At 42.9% G+C, this 22,895-nt stretch overlaps 1 protein-coding gene across 1 annotated transcript in view; it reads right to left on the reverse strand.

The window, feature by feature from the left end:
- The window catches only part of TPP2 (tripeptidyl peptidase 2), a 656,253-nt gene extending 636,017 nt beyond the window's left edge, over nucleotides 1–20,236 (reverse strand). Inside the window, exon 1 of the mRNA XM_086934242.1 lies at nucleotides 20,194–20,236. Coding sequence (XP_086790368.1) covers nucleotides 20,194–20,214 — 21 coding nt within the window. The 5' untranslated portion in view covers nucleotides 20,215–20,236. The remainder of the gene's footprint in view (nucleotides 1–20,193) is intronic.
- Between the last annotated feature and the right edge of the window lie 2,659 nt (nucleotides 20,237–22,895).

Below are 22,895 nucleotides of genomic sequence, written 5' to 3' on the forward strand. Positions count from 1 at the left end.
GGGGTTTGTGGACAATCGTGTGGGTGCTTGGAGGGAGAGAGAAATAGAAAAACAAACTTGCAGGAAAGCATATTTTGACAAAGTTAAATGTGTTAAATTTCATGAGGTAAAGGTAGTTGACCCTAAAAGAATAAAGGCACCTGTAGGGAGAAGGCCTTGGTCCAAGTATACCAATGTTAGGCCTGTCATTAAAGTTTTTGGTAATGCCGTCAAAACACAAGATGGGAGGATTTGGAACAAAAGTCGAGTAGTAGTTGTTAGATCGAAGAACCTTACTCAGTCTGACTCTGATACCAAATCTAATCTTTTTGGCATAAGCAACTCTTCTCGCTCTTGTGTCAACTCTTCACCCAGCTCTCGCGTGAGGAGTCAAAGGTTACGCAGTGCTCCAATGTACATGAAAGATTATGTGTAAGCAATGTTCATTTTTTCCTGCTTATTTATTAATTTCTTTTATCCCTCTCTTTTGCTTATTCTTCTGTTCACTACTTTTTGTAAAGAAGGGAGATGTGTTATGTTGTGCTTCCTTATCTTGCATCTTCCTCATTACATTCTAACCCCACTTGCTTAGAATAGGAATGATTCCATGTTCTTAGAATAGGAATGTACATGATATTCTAGGTCAGTTACGACCTGAAGCTGTTGGTGGATGAGGCGAATAAACTAGACTCTTGAACTACACTTTGTTTCCTGCTTACTTCATTTTGGGAAACACCACACCAAGCACTTTACATCTGAGATTAAGGCTTAAGAGTACCTGAAGCTCATGGACGTCAGCATTTGAAGCTTTAAGTTAAGGGGTGAAAATACTTTGTAAACCGTACACATGATGAGAGCTTGGCGATATAACAAGCTCAGTTGACTGGGGTGAAGTAACTCACAATTTTTTTCGAACTTATCTTTACTAATCATTTGAAGACCTCAGCCTAGCTCTGCAGCATAATCAAAGACTTTACTAACATTGTGTACATTTTGTTTATGTGCGGAACAATGAGATCACCTGTAGTCAAAATAACCAGATTGATTGGTTTAAATTTTTTTTTCATTTCGTTTCCCTCAGTTGTTTTGAGGATCTTGATTTTGATTAAAGGCTTACTTGCAATAGAGATCTCTTCTTAGCCGCACATTCAATAAGGAAGCTTGGTTAATATCAGTTGCGGCTTAGCTAGAGACATCTTATCTTCACTGTTTTTTTTAGTGAAAAGGAATAGAGAAGGGCATTAAGTGGGTGGCGGTCTGGTGGGTTTACTGTGGAGGGGGCACTCTCACACTCTTATCACTGAGAACTATGTCCTTACACCCTGCTGTGGGTGTCAGAAGAGGGGGGGAGTAAAGGGTGGGTGGGGTCTGCTGGATGCAGTCTGGGTGGAGGGGGTTTTAATATAAAAAGAGTTCATGAGTGCATGTTTTTTGTTGTATTTGTATGTGTGGTATGCAAGGCAGTGATGGAACAATATTTTTGGTTTTTGAAATTACGGAATGGCAGCTAGAATGTTAAGATTAGGTACATTGAACATTAGGGGGCTTAATGCCATCAATAAGAGACATCGGGTGGCCAGGGAATTGCTATGGCTGCGCTGTGATATCATTTGTCTCCAAGAGACGCATGTAGCATGGTCGAAACGGAATATCTTGACTGAACTCGGTTATAATGTTTTAGCAAGCACTAAGAATACTTGCACGGCCCGTGGGGTTGCCATACTTGCCAAAAAACATATCACTGGTACTGGTCGGGCTTTGGAGGATAGTGGCGGTAGATGGGTAATAATAAAATGTGCTATAGGTTCCTTTAAATGTACACTATGCTCCAATTATGGTTCTAATTTCGACGAGTCAGCTGTGCTAGACTATCTCAATATCGAGCTAGCAATGTGGCCTACCCCAGTAATAATATGTGGGGATTTAAACATAAACCTTCAATCGGATTTGTGGCGTAATGATGATTTCGCGTATGTCGGCAGGAAACCAAGGGTTTACAGGTCATTGCATTCACTTCTCACTTCACATGGTTTGGTCGGCGCTTGGTCCCACCTCCGGGGCCGCAACCCCGGTTATACCTTCTTTTCGGCACCTCATCAGAAGCTGGTGCGCCTTGACTATTTCTTTGTGCCACAAGTTATGCTCTCCAGGTGCACAAATCCAGGTATATCCGCGAGTCACGTCGGACCATGGCCCCGTTGTCCTCTCTATTGTATCTAACAGCCCTGTTAGTAAGCCCCGGGAATTTACTTTTGATCGCAAACTGCTTCTAGATATAAAATTCAAGGAGTATATGATGGATTGGGTAGCAGAATTTTTTAATCATAACAGGAGTAGCACTGAGATGTGGATAGTGTGGGACACGTTTAAAGCCGCTTTCAGAGGGGAGGTTCTTAGTTATGGCCTATATGCCCAGAAGCAACTACGAGCTACAAAAGTTATATAACGATTTAGGGGAGGCTGAAGAGCGGTTAGAACAGGATATACGTTCGAGTAGAGAAACTCAGGGCTCGGTAGCGGAGGTTGCTTGGTGTAAAGCACAGGTAAATCATCAATGGAGCAAAGAGGTGGCAAAAACTTATACTATCAAACGGCAGCTCCTGTATGAGTATGGTGAGGCAAGCAGCAGGTGTCTGGCCCAGAAAATGAGAACGAGGGAAGCCGCGCAAAGAATTAATAGCATTAAGGATGCAGCTGGGCAAGTGATAGAGAGTGGGACTGGAGTAGTGGTAGTTTTTAGACAGTTTTATACTCAAGTATATACCAGGGAAGATTATGATAGCAATAAAGCCGCATCACTGCTTGAGCAATTCCGTGAGCAAGACCTGGATAGTGACATCGCAGCTAAGATAGAGGCCCCAATATCGATGTCTGAACTTGAAGCGGCAATAAAAGGACTCCCAGCAGGCAAGGCAGCGGGCCCCGACAAGCTTTGGGTAGAGATGTATAAAAGCTTTTTCCAAGTTCTTAAACACGATATGCTAGCCACATTCAGGCTGGCGCAGACAGGACTGTACCCTAAAACATGGGACGAGGCCAGCATTGTGGTTTTTAGAAAAAAGGGGAAACCTGCAGATCAGCCAGCCTCATATCGGCCTATTTCATTACTAAATACTGATGGAAAAATATACTCGAAAATACTGGCGGCAAGGCTTTCAGGAGTGATATCTCCATTAGAATCTGTGCATCAGCACAGGTTTATCCCCAAGCGTGGTACAACCGATCATGTCAACCAGGTGATTGCTTTAATTGATTATGCAAACGGTTCGGAAGTAGCGTTGAGCCTCATGTTACTGGATGCCGAGAAGGCTTTTGATTAAGTATCATGGGCTTTCTTATGGGACGTGATGAAGTCTCGAGGGTTCGGGCCAAATTATATAAAATCTGTACAGACATTATACCAATAGCCAAGTGCTCGGATCTATGCAATGGGGCAGCAATCGGCATCAGTTCCAATACAAAGGGGGACAAGGCAAGGCTGCCCGTGTTCCCCGCTCTTATTTGCCCTTTACATCGATCCATTTTTAAAGATGATGGAGAGTATTCCCCGGATCCCGCCAGTAATGTTATGTCAGCAACAATATCGCGTGCTTCCGTACGCTGATGATGTTGCTGTACTTTCTCCAAAGCCCGCAGTGGTGATGCCAGAGATTGAACATCTAGCAGCAGTATATGGTTCGGTATCTGGATATAAATTGAACACTGCTAAGACTCAGATCTTATGTGTCAACATCAAGTCTTTTAAAGATAGCAGGGTTCTTTCAGAGGTAACATACCTAGGGTACAGGAATCTATGACATAATATCGACAGACAGAATATAGACATACAAAAATATCGACATCAAAAATATCGGAGTTCTATCTACATAAAGGTAATTAAAAAAAAAACCGGAAAAAAATATCGTAGTACAAAAATATCGAATTTAAAAATATAGTTTTTTTAAAATGTATTAATAATAATGTAAAAATAATTAAAAAAAACAAATAATTTAACAAATTATAAATATAAACATAACATATTTAAAAAATAATAACTAATAAATATACATTTAAAAAAATAAAAACTCTACATATAAATTAATATATATACTTACTCCACATAATGCAACAGTAGGAAAAGCGTAGGATAGCGTAGGGGTAAAAATTACTATTCCCACTCCAGAGGGTGCAACAGTAGGGAAAGCGTTGGATAGTGGTAGGGGTAAAAATTACTATTCCCACTCCAAAGAGTGCAACAGTAGGGAAAGCGTTGGATAGTGTAGGGGTAAATATTACTATTCCCACTCCGAATGGTGCAAAAGTAGGGAAAGCCTTGGATAGCATAGGGGTGTCTTTCGATATTATTGCACATCGATATTCTATACCATTGAAATTAAAACATCGATATTATTGTATATCGATATTTTAATTTCGATATTTTTGTCTCTCTACCGGGGTACAGATTAGAGCCTCGGCCTCCGCCACTGTGCAATCTAACTGGCAGAGGTTGCTCACTGGGATTCGTAAACAACTGGACCAGGCCGAATGTCTTCATTTAACGCTAGTCTGTAGATGTAACATTTTAAAAATGATGGTATTACCTAAGATCCTTTATTTCTATCGCTGTGTGCCATTAGAGATCCCTCCGGCTTACATTGCACAACTACAGTCGGTTTGCATGAAATTCTTGTGGTCTCGGGGAAAGGAGCGGCGTGCAAAAAAATACATAGTTTTGCCAAGGGCTGTTGGTGGTTGGGCGGTCCCGGATTTTCTTTTATATTACTACGCTTGAATGCTCCAACACATGAACATCTTACTAACAAGGGTAGGACCTTTGGATCCAGCATTGCAACCTTCAATATACAGCCTACTCCTTGGATAAGAAGCTAGGAACCGCCTTTTTCTCAATATAGATTGGAACTATTATAAACGTACCAGATTTAAGGTGGTTTCTGCCGCTTATAAAGTATGGAAGGCACTCAAAAAGCTATACAAAATTGAAAAAGTTTCTAGATATACTCCATTGACTCCTCCAATTTTTTTCCCTAGTATCTTTTGGGATCGAATAGTGGTGAGCTGGCGAAAGAGTGGTCTAATTACTCTAGGGGACTTACATGTAGGGGATGGGATAAAATCTTTTAGTCAGTTGAGGGAACAATATCATCTCCCAACTATGCACTTTTTCAAGTATTTGCAAATACGCGATCACTTATCGAAAACTAGTTTATGCATGTCTCCCAATCCTCTTATCGAGGCCAATAAGAAAGGAGCCCGGATTGGGGTACTTTATAATCTAATGCTAGGGGTTATGCTCAACGATTTAGAAGCACAAGCAAGCAAATGGGAAAATAGATTTGGCTGCCAAGGAATTCTGCTTGAGAAGTCAATTGAGCTAGCGGGCGCGTACTTATGTCTGCCAACCTTGTCACGCAATATTATAAAACTTTATTTTATTTGTACCATACACCAGACAAAATATCAAAATGGGGTGGTGACCCAGCCCGGAAATGTTTTAGGTGTAGTGTTGCACAGGCAGATGTGACCCATATTTTTGGCACTTGTGTTAAACTGAGGGACTTCTTTGGGCATGTAAATAAGTTTCTTTCTGAGATACTGGGTGTTTCTTTTCAGCTGTCACTTACGCAGATCCTTCTGGGTTTAGATTCGGGAAGTGACCAAACTGTGCTCTCCAATAACACTGTGTATATGATATTTGTAGCTACCGCGGTTTTAAGGTTGTGCATAGCCTCGTGTTGGCTACAAAGTGATACCGCTTCATTTGAAGCATGGCGGATCCGGTTCCTCTTTACCTATAATACTGAACATAATCTGTATGCATTGAAAGGGAGCCGGAAAAGGGCATTAGGACAGCAAATTTTGGGCTCGGTTAGTACATATATGGCTGCAGAAAGTTGATCACCATGGGCTAGACTTTCTATGTACCTTGATGTATTTACTCGCGGCTTGTCGTTGTTTTTTTTTTCTGCTTCTCTCACGCCGGCACCATTATGGTGTGTTATTGCTATGTATAATTCTACAAATGTTTGAGAAAGTGGAATCTTCCTTGGATTAAGCTGCGATTTTTGACTCTGACTTTGACTTTTTCTAAAATAGTTGTTCCATAGCTTTATGTATACCATTTTTCCTATCCCACATTTACATGATGAAAAGTTTAATGTTGGATTTTGTGCTCATGTTCTGTGTATCTCAATAAAATTTTAAATTTTTTTTTTTAAATAAATGGAAATAAAAACATACAGCTTTGATAAAGGTAGCTCATAATAACATTTGAACTACCTACACTGAATAATCAGAGGATCTGCCGTGCTATTTAAACAAGCTCGTGCTGGCTAGATTATATCATGTATACAATGCTTGAAATACAAAATTTGACTAATTATGTCTAAAATAGGAAAACACGAAAATCATAACCTCAGCCTCATATAAAACAACAGTAGACTGGTGGCAAAAAGATAAAGTGTGTAGTGCATTGGGCATTGTCCCCAGTGTCAGCAGCAACTCTATTTCTGATTTTGTTGGGCAAGCATGCTGTCTGGGCTGAATTACCATGCCACCTAAGTCCTAGGGCCTTCCTTCTGATAAACCACATCTTTCCCAAGAATTTGGCGGTAGCTTAGGCAAATAAAGGACTAGGGTCAGCTCTTAGAATGCGCTGTGCTGTTGCATGAAGGACAACTGGCTGAACCTCAACATTGACAAAATAGAAGTTATAATCTTCGGCAACAACACCACCTCTTGGAATGACTTCTGGTGGCCTCGAAACTAAGACCATCATCCAAGCTAACCTACCATACCAGAAACCTCAGCATAATCCTGGACGGCAAACTGTCCATGAAGTCCCAGACCAACGCAGTCTCCTCTGCCTGCTTTCTCACATTGCACATGTTACGAAAAGTTTTCAAATGGTTCCCCTGAATACCAGACATACCATCACTCATGCCCTGATCACCAGCCGATTAGACTACAGGAACTCACACTATGCTGGGATCACCACACATCTTCTGAAGATACTCCAACCCGTACAGAACTCCACTGCCAGACTTGTCCTTGACCTCTCCAGATAGACCCACATCACCCCCTACTTTAGAAAACTCCACTGGCTCTCTATACTGAAGGGATGGCCACATCTGCAAAGTACTGCACAACCAAGGATCAATCTACATCAACACTGCCTGAACTTCCACCTTCGTACTAGACAGCTACACTCCACCTTCCTCTCACTCTCCCACACTCCTCACATCTACTGAAGCAACAGCAGAGGATGCTCCTTCTACTACCCCATAGCATTAATCTGGAATGACCTCCTTCTGCAACTATGGACCTCTACCTCTCTACTGGAATTTGGAAGTGCCCTTAAGACCTGGCTGTTGGATTGAGTCACCTGAACCATTATGACCTACAACCACCTGGATACCTTCTCGGGTCAATAAACGCTTCAGTCTGCATTCACGAATCCTGGACAACAGGTACAACTAAAGCCACCTTTTGATTTGGTCTATTTGGACCCACTCTTGTATGGACAAGTCTGACAATCCCCTTTTAGCTGTTGTGATGAACAGATCTTATTAGTGTCCGTAGCCAATCAAGAAAAACACATAGAACAGCTGACTATTACAATTTTACAATTTCTGCGAAACACATTTGAGTCAATTGCAGATCCATTGGAGAACATCTTTTGGTTTGTCATCTGATAAGAACAATACATTTCACTAATCCTCTTGGTGCAAAGTAAATTAAATTATGGGATGATAATATGGCATGAAATGTGTTCATTTCATGGTCTGACAATGTTGCTTTATCTATAAAAATGAAACTGAAACTGTGGTTAGTTTTATTGCAATCAGACATCTGTCTGATGTCAACGTCCTTGATGTTTTTTTCCCAACAATAATCTACAACAGCTATATGTATTTTAGTATTTGTAGAAAAAACAAATTAAACAACTGTACACTATCCATATTTTCAGTCAACGAAAATTATCTATGGGCAAAACGTTATAAATTTTTTTACAGCAAAAATGTAAATCTCCGAACAGGTTCAACTTCTCAGATCCTGATTGTAGGAAATTGGGTTAATGGTTGAGTGAGGATGAAACCCTACTCAAACCGCAACCACAATTCTTGTCAGGGTGAAACACAAGCAAACCCCAAATTTACTTTTGCCTAACCCTATGGTATGCTAGCACAAAATCAGTCAGGCTTAATATAGAGGCGATATGGAAAGTATTTATGCAGCACTTCAAACAGTAATAAAGGGAAAACACAACACAAGAAATATCCTACACCAACAAAAAAGGAAAAAATAAAGTAAAATATTTGACACCAAAATGACAAAGACACCATTAGAAGAACCGAAGATATGCATTTTTTGAAGATTTAGGTTAGGTATAGTACTAAAAAACAGAAATCGCCACTTACTGTAAGCTGGTCGTGTGAGATCGGGTGGAAGTCACAAGTTCAGGCCATTTACAGGGACTAGGTTAGTCTTGCTGAAAGTCCAGTGCAAATGTTTCATTCACAGTGGAGGGGGCTGCGAGGAGCAGGGAAAGCATACTGGATGGTCTTCAATGTAGCTCAAAGAGCAGGCCGGGCTTCACGGTCGATCGTCGCAGTCAGCCGAAGATCCTATTAAGCATCGTGGACGGGTGTTGCTGAAGCCTCATTCTTCATGCCTGACACCCCAGGCTGTCAGTGCTCTAGTGCGAAGTACAGATCTCACATTGCTAGGATTCGCTGATGGTCACTGTGGCACAAAGATTTTACTGGAGCTTCACATTGGTGGACGGAAGGATCTTGGCCCGAACAGATACCGTAGTGCTCATGAAGAGCCCAAAACATCAGGATTTATCCCTTTTCTTTGAGAGGGAGCTCAACTGATGCAACAGCATGGGTCCAGAACCTGAAGAGCACCTCTTGGGGATAAGGAACTCACTCCAGCAGAGGCCATCAGGGCTCACACAGGTCAGCTGGGCAGGTGCAGGAAGGCCTCTGGGGCTTGGTATGTCCCTGTAGCACAGACCAGGTAAGTTAGCTGACCCTAGGATTCACTTCAGAATAGGATGAAGGATGCCGGTCCAGTCTTCCTTCTCAGCAAGCAGGACAGCAGGGCAGCAGATTAGCAGTCTTTCTGGCAGCAGAGCACAACAGCAGTCCTTTTCTCCGGTATCTACAGGTCCAGAGGTGTACTGAAAAGTAGAATCTAAGGGACCATATTTATGCCTTGTGAGAAGTTGGCTTGGTATATGCTGTCCACTAATTAAACTGGGCACCTTGCACCAGTCCAAACAGCCCTTATGGTGATTTAAGAGTTCAAAGATAACCCTAGAAAGCTATCCAAGTGGTAGCTGTGGAGAGCAGGCTTCAGGCTTAGTCTTGAAGAAATGTCAAGCAGTGTGTTTTTCCAGAATGCAACCTTATAATATTGGTTAAATGAAAGAAGAACCAGACAGTAGTTATAAAATATATATTTATTGATATAACATTATCTAGTACGACACAGTATCTCCTACAAAGATATAATGATAAAGCACACAATACTTAAGCACAGAAATGACAGTAAATAGCACTAAAACACAGTAGGCCCCAGGGGGGACCAAACCATATACTAAATAAGTGGTATAAGAACCACAACTTGAGTCAAGACTGTGTCGATAGGATGTAAAATCACTGGGACCCCAAGGAACCACCCAAGGTGAGTAAGTAGGGACCCCACAAAGGACGGGTGCTGTGTCAGAACACACCCACGTGCTCCGTTCAGCTCTATGGGAAAGTTGCGGTTGAAGGTTTAGAGTTTTAAGACCCTTCCCAGTGGAATTTGAAGAAACCCAGTGGAAGGCAGTGGTATCGGAAAACGCTGTTGAACCCAATGGAGGTCTTCGAATAAGAGCAGCGGCTTGTAGGACGAAAAGTGTCAGTTGGAATTAAAAGGTTGTTGAAGAGGACCTGAAAGCAGAGGGCGATTATAGAACGGATTTAGCTTATTGAAATTAACTGTCTCCTGCTATTTTTGTTTGCTTTCTCTAATATATTGATTAAAACACCTAAATAATTTTTTTAAACCATAGACACAGAAATTCACGCTTTCATTTGGCAAAGGAAAAAATGCGGGTTAGACTACAAATTCTCCAATTAACGCAGGAGAAATGCGGGCTGGCGCTCCCATGGTTAAAATCATATTATCAAGTGGCTCTTTTAAATTGGCTGGCGTCTGCGTCCAAGACGTCATTATGCAATGATAATTACTACTTGAACGATTCGCTAAAAGTAGCTGAACTCGACCCGATTCCTTTTTTTACAGATCCCTAGATTACTAAAAAGAACACTATATAAGACCCCCTGAATTGTTTAATCTAATTTGGTAAGAATAAAAACGTCCCCATTTGCACCCACATATAAAACTCGACTCCTGTTCAGGGCTGGGCTTAAGCCTCGGGTGGTCCCTACTCAGCCGTTGGGCAATCCCATACAGTACTTTTGGGTATAAGCGAAACAATGGATAAACGTTTTAGGGACTTTTTTATGTTCCATCTGTCAGGAGTCGGAAATTGGTACAGAGTTTTACTTCAGAATTTAGGTCCGCAGTTATTATCTGCCTATATAAGCAAAATGACTCTGCCTGCGAAATAACTTTAGCTCAATGATATTAGTTTAGTTGGATAGCAGGAAAGACATTTGCACAACTAACTTCAAGAGAATGGCTTTTTACTGCAATTGGATGATTTATTATACACCAGATAAAATCAAGAAGATGTATCGTGGGGCGGAAGCGATATGTTTTAGATGCAGGTTGGATCCTTGGGACTGGCTCCATATGATATTTACTTGTCCTAGATTTTTACGTTCGGTCCAACATTTTTAATGAAATGGGGAACGAAATCACTCCTAATCCCCTTGGAGACCTGTTTGGTATTCCATATAGGTCGAAATATCTCTCCACCTGGCAAAACTAGCTTTGTTTTATAGCTAATACAGTTGCAAAGTCACTTAGTTTAGCAAACTGGAAATCGGTAGCTATTCCAACTGCGGTTCAGTGGCATAACAAAGGGGCTTATTTATGGTCCCTTGCGTAACTTTTGTGCTGCCAGTGTGTCACTTTTTGTGACGCACCAGCAGTGCAAAAAATGAATCATGTTGCGCCATATTTACGATGTCACGCATCTAGGTAGATATGTCACTTTGTAAACTCCTCCGCCACATTACACTTGTGACAGGTATAATGTATACGATGGGGCATTTCGACGCTAGAAAGGGTTGATGAAGTGATCCAGGGACATTTTTAAGATTTCACAGCGCCACTTCTAGCACGCAAATGCGTCAATATCTTATGCCTGCCTCATGGCAGGCGTAAGACTGACGCAGGCACATTTAACTTGGCACTTGTCCATGTGTAATGACCCATTGCTGGAGTTGCATCTCTTTTATGACGCACTCGAGCAATGCGTAATTTTTGCGCCTATAGATACGTCAGAAATACTGAAGTATCTGTGACTCCTTGCGACATGATGCGTCCTACTGTAAATATGACACATCATTGGTGTCGCTAGGGCGCAATAAAAAGTTTCATAAATGAGGGTCAAAATGTGTAAGGTAAAAAGCCAAGAGACCTTATATACAAAAAGAGTGGGTGCAAATAAGAGGTTTAAGAACATTTAGCAGAACTGGGAAAACGGTGATAACAGGGAAACCAAGGGGTCTTTTGAATAATTGTGAAACAGAAGTGAGAGCTTAATTTTTATAATAAGTGCTAATACCAATGTTATTATTTGTATGAATATAGATTATTGGTGAATTGTCAATATATTCATTATTATTTTGATATAGGATCAAACGTCTCTGCTGCATAACCTTTTTTTTATTAAAAGAAGCTTTCGTAAGGCGCATCAGCTTCCTATCCTGTCCCGATGCTAAAAATGCTGCCAAGGTAAAGTTGGGAACCACCTGAGGAAAATCGAGGTTTTGAGTTTCACGTGGGAAATAGTGGCAGAAGAAGCATGGCGGAGGTCATCACTTGCACGGAGTGACTACAGCATGAAGCGGAGATTCATGGGAATGACTTTTAATAAACGTATCTCAGTGATCTCCCTTGAACTATGACTAACTCTGGAACAGCCTACCGGAAACCATCCGTGGCATGCAGGACCTTCTGGCCTTCAGGAAAGCCATCAAAACTCACCTCTTTCAATGACCTTTCTCTTTCCCTCTTCTGTGTCCTTCCCTTCTGCCTCCAGTCTTCCATACAGCGCCGGGACGCCCCTTGGCTGGGGCAGCTGAGCGCTATACAAATCCCCATAACATAACATAACATAACATATAATGTTTGAAACTGGGGTGAGATTTAAAAAAAAAAGCGCTCTGTAAGTGCTTATGTATAGTATGTCCTTGGTGACAGTTCTTCACTAGATGCATGTTGTATATTTATACTTACTTCAATGTGGCTACTTGGTGTCTGTAGTCTTTTCTTAGTGTTCTGATCTTACCAGTCTCAATGCACAATTAAAGAATTCACTAATGGACAAAGATGTGCCCTAGTGAAAATTCATCCTTGCATGGTTACACTCAGGGACCCCAGATTTCCACCCATCAGTGCTGCATTCACACTTCAGCGTTTCTACAAGTGCAGTGTGGTAATAAATAACCTCACGGGGCACATACACTAATATTTACCCTGTGCTTTTTTAAGAGGTGCCAGAAGCATGTTCACTTATGTGAAGCTTGTGCACCTCTGGGAGGCTCCCGGCATCTTTCCGATGCTCCTGGAAGATCTTTCTGAGGTGTATTTGCAGAGGAGCGTCTCTAGGCTGCCCTAGGCACCTGCTGATATACACCTCTGCAAGCCATTCTAAAGAACGATAAACTTACAAGTCCTAGGCGTGGGACATCCTATGCGGTTCCCAAAATGCCCGGAGGAAATTGTGGTGAATATGAACATTTGCAAACCATAAAGCTGGTTTTGTAAACATTTAAACACTTGTATTACCTCACTGTTAAACATTTTGAAGTGTTATCCTAATTGCTGGATTAATTAATAGTTCTTCTTTGTATTAAGTGATCAAATACATAGGCTTGTGCTCTGTTGTATGTACTACCACAGTCGCTACATGAGTGCTACTGTACCTCATGAATACATTTGAATATTAAAAAAGATTTGCATATTGTGTGACAAATAAGCTACATGTAGGCAAGACCGGAGCACTATGACTAATTTCCCTATTGTTTAAAATGTAAAGATCTGTGCTGAACTTGGCCTTTATCTTGCGGGGGGGGGATCATCCCTAAACTTTTTGCCTTCTTCTTCATATTTTTGCTGAATTGGTTTTTGTTGGCCTTAGGACTCTGTTGCACTTTACCACTTCTAACCAGTGCTAAAGTGCTTGTGCTCTCTGCTCAAAACATAGTAACACTGGCTTATACGCAGTTGACATATTTGATTTCCTCGTAAGTCCCTAGTAAAGTGGCACTACCTGTGCCCAGGGCTTGTGAATTTAATGCTACAAGCGGGCCTGGAGCACTCATTGTGCCACCCACTTAAGTAGCAGTTTAAACATGTCTCGGGCTTGCCATTGCAGGCTGTGTGTGTGCAGTTTTAAACTCCCATTCTGCCCTGGGTCCAGAATGGGAGCAGGGCAATTGTTTTTCACTACCTCTCCCATTGGATAACATTGGAATTACTGCATTACATATCATAAGTGTAATTTCCAAATGGGAACAGGTGACCCCTTCCTGTTTGGTGTCTCTGGAATGGAATTTAAAATCCTAATTTGTGGTAAAGTCAGATTTTCAGTTACAATTTTAAAAAAGCCACTTTTTGAAAGTTTGCATTTTCCTGCGTTAGCCATTTAGTACAGGTAGCTGGGTCACATGACTGGAAGCAGCTGACAGCTGAACTTTGTGTATTCCTCCCAGACAAACCCCCACAATAGAGAGCTTAGGTTTTACTAGATGAGCCATCACTGGCAGGATGGGAGGGAGGAGCTGGAAATACTTACACTTGAATAGGCTGTTTCTTGCCTCCACACACAGGGCTGCATAACCCCTGTATTTAGTCTGTACCCAGGGCAGGGAAGGCTTCTCCCCGACTTCAATGGCACAACTGTGTATGAATACTGGACCTCAGACACCAACTTTTCACTAAACTTCTGGACCTGTGGATACTCTGCCAGGAAGAAGGTCTGCTGTGTAGCTACAAAGACTGCCAGTCTTCTGGCCTGCTGTTCTAAAGGAACCATTATCTGCTGTGCTGACATGCTGCCCTCTTGCCCGGGGGAGGAGAATTGATTCTGCAAATTCATCTTGAACCCATGAACCCAGAGTAACTCTAAGGGCTGGTCTGCTGGCCTCCTGATCTGAGCCTCAAGGACATAAAAGGTTCTCCAACATCCTACAACAGCCCCTGAACCCAGCTGCAGAGAGTTCCTGAACCCCATGTGCTACCTCTCAGGTCCTAGACCCTTGGTGAGGGTCACAGGCACTTAAATCAAGCATTTGGGCACTTCGTAACCACGGATGGGCCTGCTCGTATTGAGACCTCATCACTTGCACTGTAAATCAGCACAAAGCTCCGTCAGCCCGACTTCGCACTGCAGCATCAACCACTTGTGGAACTGCCACTCTGAAGCTTCAGCAATGCCAGCCCACCAGCTCCTCGCACTTCGCTGATAACATTCCGCGACAAGCTTCCTGCTCTTTGTTGCCCTCTGCAATGCGAAAGGGGCTCTGCTCGAGCTTGAGAAGGTAAACCTTCAACACAAATCTGGGACTGTATATGAACTGACTTCCATTGCAGTCAGCCTTAACTTTTGACTTTGATCCAGTCCAGTGCAACTAGATAGCTGCAGATGGCACGTTATGCTTTTAGGGGCTATTTTACACTTTAGTCTTAAAAAAATCATAATTGCGGTTCTACTGACTCGATTTTTTTCGTTTTGGTTTTGTTTTATTTATTACATTTTGCTCTATTTTTCTAACCCAGTGTGGGATTTTTTTGTATGGTGTTTTCACTGTTTTACTGTTTAAAATGTTGCACAAATACTTTACACGCTGCCTCTAAATTAAGCCTGACTGCTCTGTGCCTAGCACCAGAGGGTTGAGCACAGGTTAATTTTGGGTTGGTTTGTGCCTCACCCTGACAAGGATTGTGGTTGCTGCTTGACCAGGGCTAACACCCAAGTCAACCACCAATCCAACTTCTCACCTCTTGCCTGTGATCTTTGGTCCGAACATGTCTATTTCAATTGAAAACGAAGAGGTTTCTGTGTATCTTAACCATTTCACAGACTGGTAATGTTGTACTTATTTTACTATAATACAATTTAGGAGCAAATATGTGAAATATGTTACACTAAGAAGTCAGTCTGTGTTTATCATCACATTAAGCTCCAACCCCTGCTTTGGCTGGTATGATAACTCAGTGGGCAAACACACCTGCTGTTGGCTCATTCAGCCTTGGATTATTCATGAGGTCAATGAAGTTGGGTGCCAATGCTACGGATATGGGTAATAGTCAACCTGTTATTATACAGTTCAGCATGTTAACCAAGAGACACTGCCTTGCCTAATAGCAACAGAAGTGCACTCTGTAGTAATCACAGTTTGATTACTTTTTTGTTTCCATTCAACCTCTAATGCAGGGGTCTCCAAACCGGTCCTGGAGGGCCGGATCTATGCCAGATTTTTAAAATTACTACATGTATCTCAATGGGGATATCCCATAAATCTGGCATGGATCCGACCCTCCAGGGCCAGTTTGGAGACCCCTGCTCTAATGGAAGTGCTACTCATCCAGCTGCTGGCCTCATTCCTAAAAAATCTTTCCGAATTAGCTGGAAAAACCACGGCCCTGCTCGTACCCTCCTCTCGCTGCTGTCACTCGCCCTGGATATCCTGAGCTGTACAGTCGCTGTGGGACGTGGCATGCACAGCCCTGCAGCACACCATAAAGTGAGAGAGTTTACCCATCATGGTCGACGGTTCGATAGCTGAAGAGGCAAGGTAGTAAACACAGGCTGGTGCCTCAGCCAGAGACAGATATGTTATCTAGCAGCAACCGCACCGTAGCCGCTAATGGGAGAGTACTGCTGCTAGGAAAGAAGACCCCGACGCAATAAGACGTCGCTGGCTGCCATTCTGCACTGCCACAATGATAGCTCAGCGGGCTGAACACCTGTGGGAGAGATCTATGTGGCTCAGTTGGAGTTTCCTCCTTTAGGATCGCTGTAGCGAATATTGAGCTTTCTCCACATTGATCAGCTATCTTCTCTCTCCTCCTCCATATGTTTTCGCATAAAACTTTGAAAGTAACCAGTAAAAGTTAAACCAGCATTGGCAAAGACAATATTTTTTGTTCACGGAATAGATATTGGCTTTGCCAATGGCTTTTAGGCATGCTGCAAATCAGCGTACAGTGGAGAGGAGTGGCAAGGCATAGAGTGGTATGGCATGGCATAGAATGGACTGACGTAGAGTGAAGTGGCATAGAGTGGCCTGGAGTATCATAGGGTGGTAGAGAAAAATGTGGATGCCTACAGTGGCGGACAGTGGAGTGGCAGAGAGTGGAGTGGCATAGAGTGGAGTGGACTGGCATAGAGTAGAGTTCTGTAGAGTAAAGTTGAGTGGAGTAGAATGCAGTGGCATAGAGTAGAATTGAGTTGAGAGGTGTAGACTGGAATGGGGTACACTAGAGTGGCATAGAGTGGAGTGGCTTGGATTGGAGTGATGTAGAGTGGAGTGGAGCAGAGTAGAGGTGAATGGTGTTGAGTGACATGGTGTAGAGTGGTGTGGAGTGGATTAAAGTGGGGCAGAGTGGAGTAGAGTGGCTTGGAGTGGCACTGTGTGGAGTGGAGTGGAGTGACGTAGTGTAGAGTGGCGTGCAGTTGCTTACAGGGAAGAGGAGTGGCATAGAATGGAGAGGCGTAGAGTAGTGTACAGTGGAGTGGAGTGAAGTGGAGTGGCATAGAATAGAGTGGAGTACAGCACATTAGACAGGCGTAGAGTGCAGTGGCATAGAGTAGAATGCTGCAGAGTAGAGTGGCATAGAGTGCAGTGGCCTAGAGTAGAGAGGTGCAGAGTAGAGAAGGGTAGAGTGGTGTACAGTGCACTGGTGTAGAGTGCAGTGACGTAGAGTAGGATGGTGCAGAGCAGAGTGCAGTGGCATAGAGTGCTGTGATGTAGAGTACGGTGGTTCAGACTGGAGTACAGTGGCATTGAGTGAAGTGGTGTAGAGTAGAGTGGTGCAAAGAAGGATAGAGTGTTGCAGAGTGCAATGGGATAGAGTGGTGCATATTAGAGTACAGAGGCAGTGAGTGCACTGGTGTAGAGTAAGTTGGTGCAGATTAGAGTAAGATTGGCATGGAGTTCAGTGGCACAGAGTAGAGTGGCGTACAGTGCAGTAGCATCGAGTAAGTGGTGGAGGGTAGAGTGCAGTTGCGCAGAGTGCGGTGGTGTAGAGTGGTGCACATTAATGTGGCATAAAGTGCAGTTCCATGGAGTGGTGCAGAGTGCAGTGCAGGAGAGTGCAATGGCATAGAGTAGAGTGGTGCAGAGAAGAGTAGGGTGCCGTAGGGTGCAGTGGTTTAGATTGGTGCAAAGTAGAGTAGAGTGGTGTAGAGTGCAGTGGTGCACATTTGAATGGTGCAGAATAGAGTGCAGAGACGTAGAGTGTAGAGACATAGAGTAGAGTGTAACAGAGTAGAATAGAGTGGTGCAGATTGCAATGTAGTAGAGTGCAGTGATGTAGAGTAGAGGGGTGTAAAGTGTAGTGGCGTAGAGTGGTATATAGAATACAGTAGTTTAAGTAGAGTGTGTCAGAGAAGAGTGGCATAGAGTGTACGGGTGTATAGTAAAGTGGTGCAGGTAGAGTGCATTGGCATAGAGCGCAATGGCTTCGAGTAGGGTGGTGTAGAGTAGAGTGTCGTGCCATAGAGTAGAGTGGCATAGAGTGCAGAGTAGAGTGGAGTGGCATAGAGTGCAGTGGCTGAGAGTAGAGTAGTGCATAGAAGAGTAGAGTGGTATCATAGAGTGCAGTGGCGTAGAGTGGTACAGAGTAGAGCACCATAGAGTGCTGTGGTGCAGAGTAGAGTGGTGTAGAGTGCAGGGGTATAGAGTAGAGTGGTGCAGAGTAGAGTGCAGTGGCATAGAGTAGAGTGGTGCAGCGTAGAATGGCGAAAAGTGCAGTGCCACAGAGGGATGCAGGTGCAGTACCATAAAGTGCAAGGGCATAGAGTAGAATGGTGCAGAAAAGAGTAGAGTGATGCAGAGAGCGCAGTATGGTAGAGTGCAGAGCTGAGTGCAGTGATGTGCAGTAGGGTGGTGGGGAGTAGAGTACAGTGGTGTTGAGTTAAGTGGCGTAGAGTAGAGTTGTGCAAAGAAGGGGAGAGTGTTGCAGAGTGCAATGGGATAGAGTGGTACATATTAGAGTGCAGAGGTAGTGAGTGCAGTGGTGTAGAGTAAATTGGTGCAGATTAGAGTAAGAGTGGCATTGATTTCAGTGGCACAGAGTAGAGTGGCGTAGAGTGCAGTGGCATCAAGTTGAGTGGTGGAGAGTAGAGTGCAGTTGCGTAGAGTGCAGTGATGTTGAGTGATGCACTTTAATGTGGCATAAAGTGCACTTCCATGGAGTGGTGCAGAGTGCAATGCAGGAGAGTGCAATGGCATAGAGTAGAGTGGTGCACAGTAGAGTAGAGTAGCTGAGAGTGCAGTGACATAGAGCAGAGTGGTGCAGGTAGAGTGCAGTGGCATAGAGCGCAATGGCTCCCCAGTAGGGTGGTGTATAGTAAAGTATGGTGCCATAGAGTAGAGTGGCATAGAGTGCAGTGGTGCAGAGTAGAGTAGAGTGGCATAGAGTGCAGTGGTGTAGAGCAGTGTGGTGTCATAGAGTGCAGTGGCATAGAGTGGTACAGAGTAGAGTACCATAGAGTGAAGTGGCTTAGAGTAGAATGGTGTAGCGTAGAATGGCAAAAAGTACAGTACCAATGAGTAACGCAGGTGCAGTATCATAGACTGCAAGGGCATAGAGTAGAATGGTGCAGAAAAGAGTAGAGTGATGCAGAGAGTGCAGTAGAGTAGAGTGCAGTGGTGCAGAACAGAGTGCATTGGCATAGAGTAGAGTGGCACAGAGTAGAATATAGTGACGCAGAGCACAGTGGCACATAGTGCAGCGGTGTAGAGTGCAGTCGCATAAAGTAGTGTGATGCAGAGTAGAGTGCAGTCGCATAGAGAAGAGCGGTGCAGTGTAGAGTGGTGTAAAGTGCAGTGCCATAGAGTGGCGCAGAGTGCAATAGCATAGAGAGCAGTGGCATATAGTAGAGTTGTGCAAAGTAGAGTGGCATAGAATGCAGTGGAATAGAGCAGAGTAGTTCAGAATAGAGTGCAGTGGCATAGATCAGAGTGGCGCAGATTAGAATAGAGTGGCGTAGAGTGCAGTGGAGCAGAGTGCAGTGTGTAGAGTGCAGTGATGTAAGGTAGGGTGGTGAAGAGTACAGTGGTGTAATGTGCAAAGGCGAAGGATGGCTTAGAGTGCAGTGACATAAAGTAGAGTGGTGCAGAGAAGGGTAGCATAGAGTGCAGTGGCATAGACTAGAGTCATGCAGAGTAGAGTGGCTTAGAGTGCAGTGATGTAGAGTAGAGTGGTGCTGCGTAGAGTGCAGTGGTACAGAGTATAGTGGATTGTAGAGAGGGTATTGAAGCTACATGGACGGGGAGATGGACGGAAAACACAGGCACTTGTATAGAGTGCTTCAACACATAGAAAAAAGTAGCTCCAAAAACATGCTCAGTGGATGGACACATGTTCTTGGTCCATGCTATATAGAATACAGTGGAGTGCAAAAAAACGATGGATTTAGGCCCAGATCCTTGTACTGGGGTGAATGTATGACATTGTTCTACATTCTGTTGAAAAAACAGTTAATTAGGAACAAAGGTAAAAAGTGGAAATGAGCTGACATCAGACAGTAATAACTGTATCTAAGCAAGATGCATGGTACAAAAATATATGTTTTATTTTATGTTATTCAATTATCATTTAAAAAGCAATCATTTTTGTCTCCTATATATATGTGATGAGCAATCTACATATATAGAATGCTGTACACATTTGTTCATTTCAATTTGTCGTGCATTGCATTACAATTCATTAAGTGGAGATTTTATTTTGGATATTGATCCAACTAAACATTTTAATCTAAAAACATGGCTAAAGCTTGCAAAGGTTACTACGCACGTTTCGGCTGTGAGCCTTCATCAGGAAGCCATGAATATTCCAAATGAACCTATGCAAACAAAAAATACATAAAGATACATATCAGTGTCAGTCTATTGTCCTAAACAAATATATTCAAACAAACATGCAGTGTTTCAATTTTTACAATTTTTTCACACTTTTAGTAAAAACAGGTGCAGAATTGCCTTGAAGGGACACAAAACTGCCTTACTATCCTCATCTATATATACATATATGCAATTTAGTGCGCATCCTGACTATCTATTTACATAAGTAGGGGTCTGCTACAGAGTCTAAGAGTTCCACTGAAGACAATAGATATACATTCCAGCCTTGACATATTGAAAAATTGGAACGAAGACTCGAAAAACCCAAATTGAACGGGCCCTGGGATATTAGTGACGGTAGGTGCTGATGAAAGAACAGATGAAAAAAGTGGGGTTAGAAAGGACCTGAGGGTCAAGTGATGAAATTGAGAGCGGCCTTTGAAGGGTATGCTGTAGCTGTGTGATACGGGCTGCAGAGGGAGATAACATTGGATTCCAATAAAATCAAATGGCTAAGTCGGAATTCCAAAAACATGAAGGACATGATGTTGTAGTATTAAGGAAACCTAAGTACCTTATTCTGAAGCATTCGGTATCTCTGGAGCCATTAGTATTGGTGTTATAACTTGAGGTTGATTCTAGGAAGGGAGAAAGAGATTGGTACAGGGAGAGGAACACATCGGGGTATGTAGTCTCAATTGCTATATTGAGCGAAGGGTAGAGAAACTGGGCAAGCTCAAGGAAGGAAAAATACCTGTGCACTCGGTCCGTCACGTGTTCCAATGTTGGGATCTGTATGGCTGATATTTCACTCTACGTTTTTTGAATAGGGATGCAGCTCCTATGGCAGGATTATCTAGGGGCAAAGTGAATGTACGTGCATAACATCAGCGGGGAGATTACGAAAACATGATGGAACAAGTGAAAAACACCTGTGAGTATAGGCACAATTGTTATATGGGTCAGGGTGGAAAGACCGAAGCGGAAACAAAACTGGTGGATACCTGTATGAACGATCTGCCGGGTGGTGCTATTCTGGGGTCTTTAGGTCGAGGACTTCGGTCAGCATAGTAGATGGAGTGCAGGTTCCTTAATAGGATTGTCTGGAAAACCAGGGAAATGCACAGGCAAGCATTAGGGGAGGGAGCCTGGTTAGAACGGCATAGCCCTGCGACAACGGGGACGGTGTGAATAGGGACTGGTAGGTACCTGATTTAGGGGTCCCGCATACGATCCAATGGTGGAGTCATCTGGCGTCTCGATAGGACATCCGGGTGAGGAGAGAACACCAGGGAAATTGACAGAGTTTTTATGTTCAAGTTGTGCGTGCAATGGAGCTGATACGGAGGCCGCGTCACAATTCTGGATAGCCGAAAGAGAAAAGGGGCAAAGCGAGATGTGCTGGGTAGTTCAATGTAAGATGGCAGACATCTTGGAACAGGGAGATACTATCACGGAGCAGATAGAAGGACTCCTATTAAAGGTTGATATGTCCGGTTGAACGGAGTAGCACAACCAGAAAAAAAGTTTTCATGAAGGTTCGAAGGTTTCTTTATGGTTTATAGCTATAATTGCAATTACAGAAAGGTTTTTTGGAAAAGAGTGTAATTTAGTTGAATGGACAAAGGATGCATAGATGATGAGAATTTCCAAAAATATTGATATAAAGAACAGGGAAGAGTGAGTTTCAGAAAATTATGACGTACCTAAAGGGAAAAGATATTAAAATCTGTGAAATTTACAAAAATTATTCGTGTATGGATACAAAAGGAAATTGAATTAGTGAATGATAGGGGAAGAAAATAGCTGATAGAGATCATTTTTAATTATCTGTCACTGATTTAGCTATGGTTATATTTAAGGACCAGGTCCCAGGGTATTTCGTTATTCAATCCTTTGGTATACGTATCCAAGATAAAAATCCAGTACACTTCTCTACATTTGCGTACTTGTGTACTTTGTGTCCCTGATGACTTTCGTATTTTTTCCAAGATGTACCAGCGTATATCGTTGGGATTGTGTTTTGCCTCGATGTAGTGTTTGACTAGGGGGGCTTGCATTTTCAACAATGGAGGAGTGCTCCCTGGAAAGAAAAGAAAGATACAAAGAAGGATTTCTTCTGTATCTAGAGCTTAAGGCTCGGGTTTGCACTGAGTGCCCCAACCCTATACTGGACAGTGATTGTCCTTGCAGAAGACCCCTCACTCACCAACCTGGTTGGTGACATGCTTCATCATTGGGGTCCCACCCCATAGGCCGAATGCCCATAGGGTGTGCTACGACACCTGGTTACAGTGGAGCGGGTTTTTTTTATATGTGCAGAAAAAATATACTGTGATATGTGTATTAAAAAGGGGCCAAGACTACTCACTCCAAGACTTTATTCTTGAGTGCTTGGACCCTATTAAACACAATGTGGCACCTGTGCCTATTTAGGAAGGCTTCGGTGTCTCGAGAAGTGTGAGAAAATTAAAAATAGCGAAGTGTGCTATGTGAGTTAATTAAAATTAGGTCTACGGGTTTCAACCATATTAAAAAAATTCTTAGGTTTTCGTCAGGACCTTGTTTTTTGAGCGGGGTGGTCCGCACACGCTAAGGCGCGTCCAGCCCTCGTTCAATATAAAGATCACAAATTGTGTTCTTGTGTAAAAGGGT

The sequence above is a fragment of the Lissotriton vulgaris genome, chromosome 8 (assembly GCF_964263255.1).
Source record: "Lissotriton vulgaris chromosome 8, aLisVul1.2, whole genome shotgun sequence".
NCBI lineage: Eukaryota > Metazoa > Chordata > Amphibia > Caudata > Salamandridae > Lissotriton > Lissotriton vulgaris.